The sequence below is a fragment of the Asparagus officinalis genome, chromosome 1, assembly GCF_001876935.1.
Source record: "Asparagus officinalis chromosome 1, Aspof.V1, whole genome shotgun sequence".
In the NCBI taxonomy this organism is placed as follows: domain Eukaryota; kingdom Viridiplantae; phylum Streptophyta; class Magnoliopsida; order Asparagales; family Asparagaceae; genus Asparagus; species Asparagus officinalis.
Genome location: NC_033794.1, coordinates 9,970,746 through 9,978,185, shown reverse-complemented (window position 1 = coordinate 9,978,185; position 7,440 = coordinate 9,970,746). Strand labels below are relative to the sequence as shown.

At 37.7% G+C, this 7,440-nt stretch overlaps 2 protein-coding genes across 2 annotated transcripts in view; both read right to left on the bottom strand.

The window, feature by feature from the left end:
- The window catches only part of LOC109830368 (cell division control protein 48 homolog C-like), a 26,574-nt gene extending 24,542 nt beyond the window's left edge, over nucleotides 1–2,032 (bottom strand). Inside the window, exons 1-2 of the mRNA XM_020397621.1 lie at nucleotides 1,358–2,032; nucleotides 1,108–1,288 (exon numbers count right to left, since the gene is read on the bottom strand). Coding sequence (XP_020253210.1) covers nucleotides 1,108–1,288; nucleotides 1,358–2,032 — 856 coding nt within the window. The remainder of the gene's footprint in view (nucleotides 1–1,107; nucleotides 1,289–1,357) is intronic.
- Nucleotides 5,819–7,440, bottom strand: part of LOC109849043 (cell division control protein 48 homolog C-like) — an 11,770-nt gene continuing 10,148 nt past the window's right edge. Inside the window, exon 11 of the mRNA XM_020418813.1 lies at nucleotides 5,819–6,116. Coding sequence (XP_020274402.1) covers nucleotides 6,069–6,116 — 48 coding nt within the window. The 3' untranslated portion in view covers nucleotides 5,819–6,068. The remainder of the gene's footprint in view (nucleotides 6,117–7,440) is intronic.

Below are 7,440 nucleotides of genomic sequence, written 5' to 3'. Positions count from 1 at the left end.
AGCCCACCGTCAGATGGCTGCCACATGTTCCACTCCCTCCTCTCTCCCTCTCTTTCCTTCATTTGTGAGGATTGTTATTTGTTGCATATATAAAGCCCCGACTTTTGATTGTTTACGAAGAACAACGCACAAAGAGAGGAACAAAGAGGGAGGGAAATTATTCCTAGCCCCCTACATTCTAAAAAATTTTCTATTAGATCCTTTTTAGCTTAGATTTGCTTTCAAGAGTTGGAGTTTTGCCACATCAGGCCCCTCCAAGTTTGTAAGTTCTTTAGGGCTCTCGAGGTTTCCTGAGATCCCAGCTATTTCCATTTCACATAATCTGCAATTTACTCTAGCAGTTAGAGTCAATAAAGTATGCTATTAGTGTAATTTCTATATTTGTAATTTACCCCCTTTCATATAAAAACCCTTATGAAACCTATCATCTTGCTAGTATTTTGATCATCGAAAGATACTCCTATATGGATCCAATTAATAAAGTCTATATTATGCTTGTTTTGACATGAATTCAGTGTTAGAACCAGTATAATTAGGCTTTGGAAAACTCAAACCCTCATCTTTTAAATCTGGTTTGTTCTATTGCAATGCTTATATCCTCTTTATGTGTGATGTTGTTATAGAACAGATTTATAGCTTTATAATCTCATTTGAAAGGTGTATCCGTGCATGATAGTTTAGCCTATTCAAAGTATATCTTTCATGATAGTTTAGCCGATAAGGAGACATACACGCTGGTGCCCTCTTGTTTAGCCAGTATTGCATATAAATACTCTTAGATTGTAAATGGCCTCACTTGGATACACTGAAGTATCTAAAAGTTTCACAATGTGATAGTCTTGGATACAAGAGAAAAGTTAACACCGTCTGGATTTTTTAAAACTATGAGGCCTTCATCTACAATACTTAAATACTTTGGGGCATTTTTCTGCTCAGTTTTAAAACAAGGGTCACTTAAGCATGTCAGTGAATTTTAGAGCATTTCAGTACAATTTAGCCTAATATAAATGAACTTTCACCATCATTTTCAAGTGAATCACAACATGACCCCTTCAAGTTAGATGCATTCTTAAGAAGAAGAGAAAAAATAGATGAAATTGAGCTTACCAGAGACACCCGAAATGAATTCAGGAGCAGAGATTTTCTGAAAGGGGACACCAGCCTCATTTGCAATGGCCTCCGCAAGCCTCGTCTTCCCACAACCTGGCGGCCCGTGCAGCAAAATTCCGGCAACCGGACGGACTCCTAGTCTCTTCAACAGCTCCGGATGAACAAGCGGCACGAGCACCTCCATCTGCAACTCGTCCAAAACATCCAGTCTCTTCAACAGCTCCGGATGAACAAGCGGCACGAGCACCTCCATCTGCAACTCGTCCAAAACATCCCTCATCCCGCCAAGATCCTCAAACCTAGTTCCTTCCCTTCTTATTACCCCTCCCTTCATCGAAGACTCCACCTTTGTTAAATTTTCACCTATAACCATCCTCTTCTTCCCAGCAGAAGCTTCAATTTCTAGGTTTTCATCCTCTTTCTGCGGTTTTGACTTATTGCCATAGTTATCCCTCAGCGTGGACTTCATTAGGTCAAATTCTGGATTGACCTTCGCCTCGAATATGGCATCGTCGTCATCAGATTCATAGGTCGAGGTCGAGCCTGCCGTCGAGGCATCAGATGGATCAGCTTGGTGGATCTTGCGCTTCTGTTTCCGTACATGCTCAGCCTCAGCGTGGAGCAATCTCCTCTCCGACTCATCGGTCCTCCTAGGGTTAGGGTTCCTACATTTAGTGCTTCGGTTGACCTCATCGTCGTCATGGGAGGAAGATGATTTTTGGGTTTGGTGAAGGACATCTAGGGTTTTCTGGACGCGGTGTGTGAAAGGCTGGACCTTAATGCGGTAGTAGTCGTGATAACGGGAACGGAGGTGATTGACGACGGCGGCGACGTCGAAGGAGGAGTCGAGCTTCGCGGCGCGGTTGAGGACGGAGTAGGATGACGCTGGCGATCGGCCGCCGCGTCTCATTCTCTTCCCCATTGCCGCCGAGCACGGTGGATTTTTTGGTAGAGGGTTAGTGAAGGTGGGGAGAGTAGGGTTTATGGGATTGAGGAAAATTACAAGCCGACCCCCTGTCACAATAGTTATTCGCAAAACCAGTATTTGGCTAAATAGCACTTAAATACCTCACAGTTTCATTCTCTTAGCACTTACCAACACTTGTAATTCGCAAACTTTATGTACTTGAGTTGTTCAAAATTAGCACATTAATATTCTATATTTTGTTAACTTGAAATTTTTATTCAAAAGTTCTCATATAACATTCATATGGTAATTTTATAATTTTCTATTGTTAAGTTTGTTGAATTCATTGTTAAAATTTTCCAAATTCTATTTTTAAAACAAAGCCCATATACATTTAGATTAGAATTTGGATAGAGTTAAAAGTAATTTAATAAATATTAATTATTAAAAATCTCTAAAATTAAGATATGAATGTTATACAAGACCTTTTAAATAAAAATATTTACGTTTATGAAACAGAGGGTATTAATATGTCAATTTTAAACAACTTAGGATATATAAATACTACGAAATATAATTGAAGATATACAAGTGCTAAAAGAGTGAAACTATTTAGCCTATTTTATTATATTTCTCATCTATTGTATTTTCTTGTTAGGCATGTTTGTTTTCTCGCTTCTCATACTCATCAAATAGATGTGACAAGACAAGTCAAAATGCGACAGTTATCTACTTGTGATAGATCAATGACATCCAGCCTCTCTTATTGTGGAGAGTGCATTCATGTTTGCATAGGCGAATCTAGAAATTTTTTAAAACTAAGGGGGATAAATTGCAAATATAGAAAAATATAGCATCTAGTTTTGACATTGTGAGGTTGCAATTGCTTCCCTAATCAACAATATGCATATGCCCATGCATGACGGTCGTGGTCGTCCTGTCAATTAGATGCACCAGATAATCTATCTTAGAGATCTTATTTCGACTATAGTTTCACATAAATAGTAACTATGAAGGTATTTGGGAAAGCTTATTGTTTAAAACTTTATATGTTTTGCTAACTTTTAGTGGCTTTTGGCTTTTATGATAAGAATATTATAACAATTTTTTGGGTAGTATAGTAATTTATTTGGTCAAATTTAACTTATTTAGATGAGCTTATAAGTTAGTTTTTTCAAAAACTGAGGTATACTGGCTTTTTAAAACGTGACTTATAAGCTAACTTATTTTATATTTTACCAAATATGTAGAAATAAAAAAGATAGCTTAAAAGCTATCTGACCAAAAAATAAGTCGCCCCAAACGTCTTCTATATTAGGAGAAGTTAGCCATTTGGTATTACACATTTGTGCTTTGGATAAAGGGTTTTATCCTAACACCTACCAAACGAGTGCAAACAATTGAAATATCAACGCCTCTTAACTAAGTGAATTATTGAAATTGATATATAAATTATTACGATGGCAAATTTAAAAATTGATTCTTGTTCCACAAATCGAATCTTGCTTCTTCCCTAACAATATGTTGCAAAGAAACCTCCTCCATCTGCTCCCTGTCTGGAGCAAGCTCCGTGGCTAGGGCTTTCGCAACCGCATCTTCTCTGACCTTATCTCAGTCGTCCGCCCCTGAACCATCATCGAGCTGGGCATTGTAAGCATCAAAAATTACCTATAGGTCATAAACTCAGCTCAAGTTAGAGAGAAGATGAAGAATATCATCATCAAAGTCAGAGAAGATCCTCCAATACAAAGAGAAGCAAAGGAGAACACAAAACGTCGAACCAAAAAAAGACTTGGAGCTGTCTCATCGTTGGTGAGACAGTCTCCACTGTCTCGCATATGCGAGAAAATGATGGTTGTCTCACCAACTGTGAGACAGCCTCCCAAGTTTTCTGACTATTTTGTGAGGTTTTGTGGGGTCCACTTGGTTTCATAATTGCTTGGGGACACTCATTAATGTTAATAGGAAGTTTCACCCTGAAAGCACGCCTACTACCCACGAAAAGTGTGGCATTTAACACACTTCAAGTAGTGGGACGACGGTTACAAAGTCCTGGTATTGTCTCCTTTGGGCGAGATAGTAAACACTGCCTCGCACACATGAGATAGTGGCCATCAAGTCTTTTGCCTTCTATTCAACGGTTATGGCTCCCCACTGCTATAAATACCCTCCTACACACTTGTGCAAGGTACCAAACTGGCATTTGGCGAACTTTGAGAGCAGGAGAGAGTTCTTCATCCACTCCCGAACATTCTTAGAGTCTTTTGGTGTTTCCTTGAGTTCGAGCTTAGACTTGATCTTAAGAAGAGTACTTGTCATACCTTGCTAAGACACTTACTTTGGTTCTTGTTTCCTCGTCAAAACATTAACTTTAAGCCTTCTTCGTTTCCGACTTAGGAACGTTGCTCGGTGGTCCATGGATAATGCATCCCCGGCACAGGCAAAGAATCTCACACAAACAGAGGCTACTATGTAGGAGTTTATGTACGTGTTACTAGGGAGCACAATTTTATTTTTTTGTAAAGAGAAGAGTTACACGTGTAAAGCTTGTTCTTTTGTTTTTTTAAAATGATTTAATGGAAGCTACAAAGAAAATTATTCCCGAAGCAAATAAGCACCTTACTCAGATAGAAACATGTCATACAAAGCAGTGGAATTTGCATATCATGTAGATTAATCAAAATTAATTAAAGTTTAGAAGAATAACCTAAAGCGCTTTCTTAATTTCTTTAATAATATGTCCTAAGATCAATCTGAAATAGCTTTCTCAAGAGAAAAAGCCTACGACTAAAATCCACTCGTCACCGAAAAGGAGTAATACTAAAATATAGGTTCTCAATTTTCTATTTCTCTATTTCTTGAAATTTTTTTCATAAAGCTACATATGAGCCTATTGATAGTGTCGGGGAGGAGCTGCAAAGCGAGTTTGTTGGCGCAAGGGGGGGCGTATTCGATGTAGTCCCCTTGCTATCTGGCTTGTGTGGCGTACCTAGGTAGATGAGGGATGAATGGATGACCTGTCGAGGATGGAGGAACATGCGAGGGTTGGCGTACCGAAGGCGGAGGAGCAACTGATGAAGAGGGTTGTTGAGAATGAATCTGGTTGATGAGCTCATTGGTGAATGCCGTGAATTGCTATTGAAAAGACTGGGAGATCCTATGAGTAGATTCCTCCAACTAGGCCTAAGTAATAAAGCCCGCACACAGTTCTTCAGGAAGTGAGTTGACGGACTAACATGGGCGTTCAGAACTAGACATCTTGCACGAATAAGAGTGATGGGGCCCATAATGAGCACCAAATTATTGATGTCAGTTACCAAATAAGAGGCTTATATGTGGATTAAAGTTGTATTAGGGGCCTCAAGCTTCTTTGAATGACTGATTTTTGAGCCTGATATTGTGTCCTGCCCATGAAAGCTCATGAGGGGACGGGGTTGGGTTCTTTGGTTGTTCCTCCGACGATCAAGTCGGTAATTAATCTTAAGGGAAGAAATATAAAGTGAAAAGGGATTCAGAGTTGTATGGCCTAAACCAAAGAGCTTACCCCATGCAACATAGCTTTCTTTTATAGCATATTGAAAAGGCAAAAAGGTAACTCTAGCCGAATCCTAATAGGCAGCTGAGTAAGCAGATACCTTACGGGTATTGGTCGCTAAAGAGGGTAAGTCATCCAACTATTTAATGTGAGGATGACAGCAGATATTTGGACATGACTGAGTCTGATGATCATAAGACTATAGGGGCTAGAGCAATAATGACTTTGTTAGAGCATTAAAAGTTTCGCATCACATGTAACTCGTATTCTCGAGTGAATCAAAATTGCATTTCTCAGTACGACAGTACATACATATTTCGAAGTACATTCAATTATATCAAAATCTTAAACTCTCCTACATAATTTACATCACTATAAAAAATTGCTTTTTATACGAACAAAACTTTGTAGCTGCACGGAATTTTTGCCTTCGATATTACTATAAAGGACCACAATAATTTGCAATTTGGCCATTCCAGGACTCACATTTGGGATTGATTTTCCAAGTTCCTCAAATCAAGCTGATCTATGGCTCCTTGACAAGGCCTCATAGTAAATCCTTTGCTGCTCATCCAAAATGTAGAAACATAAGCAATCTATCCACAATAGATTCCAAAAGTATTAAAACTACCGAATTAGTAACTACAAGAGCAAAAACTATGACATGTCCGAGGTTTTGGTAGGATATTTCTGGACAGAAAACCTAATTTTAATAGCATACCGTATAAGAAATTTTAGCTGAATCATTTTGCCGGGTGCCCATCACAATGAAAGGGGTATTGGTTGAGTAAACAAAAAAATTCATGTTTTCATAAAAATACAATTGTATTTGAATATTAGATTATTGATTTAAGTAAAAATGGGCACCCCACGAGTTTCCCACCATGGGGTCAGGTGAGGGTCAGATATACTTGAATTTAAATTTTAATGAGTAATTAACTGATATAACAAGATAAATATGAATCAATATATTTGTAAAAAGAAATAACAAAAACAATATAGACGGACAGTTTTTAGTAACTTTGCTTTATTATCCTGAGATAATGGGGGAGAAAAAACAAATTCTGAGTTTAGGTATACCAATGAATTGATTGCTTTATTATCCTGAGATAATGGGGGAGAAAAAACAAATTCTGAGTTTAGGTATACCAATGAATTGAATTACAGCAACCAACATAAGGAGAAATAAGATTTTCTTTTGGGATGGATTTTGCTTATTCCTGCTTGTCGAGACAAATTTCGGAGATGATATGCCATGTGATGTATCAATATTCATCAAACAGAAACGAAAGTGTGAATTGTATGTATTTATATTGCAAATACCCCTATAAATAAATTTATATGTTTTTATAATAAGAGATTGTGTAACATGGGGTCCATTTGATAAGCTGTGAATTTAGCAGGTTGCAACTCAGGTTTCAGAAACATATAGAATAAACTACTATCTTTGTAAATGAAGGGTGAATTTCACAAAAACTCTACGAAATGTGAGGTATTTTGCACAAATCCCCTTGATTTTTATAAGTTCAAGAAAACCCTCCTGAATTTTCAAAGTTATACAAACCTATCATGAACCATGGGAAATTGTCATAAATGATGCCAATGTATAGGGGAAAGGTTCAAACTATCCGTGAAAAGTAGAGGAAAAGAGGGTAAAGCAGTATAAATGTATAGAGACAAAATTGTCCGAAGCATGCCACACACGAAGCACATGATGACTTAGACTAACTGCCTTCAAACATGGCAGTTTTTTTTTTGGGTGGGTAGTTCTTTTTATTATTATTTTTAAATTTCTATGTGTGCGCCATTTTTTTGTTGGGTGGGGATTTTTCTTTTCTTTTTCTTTTATTTTTCTTTCTTTCTTTTTTTTTCTTTTTTTTTTTGGGGG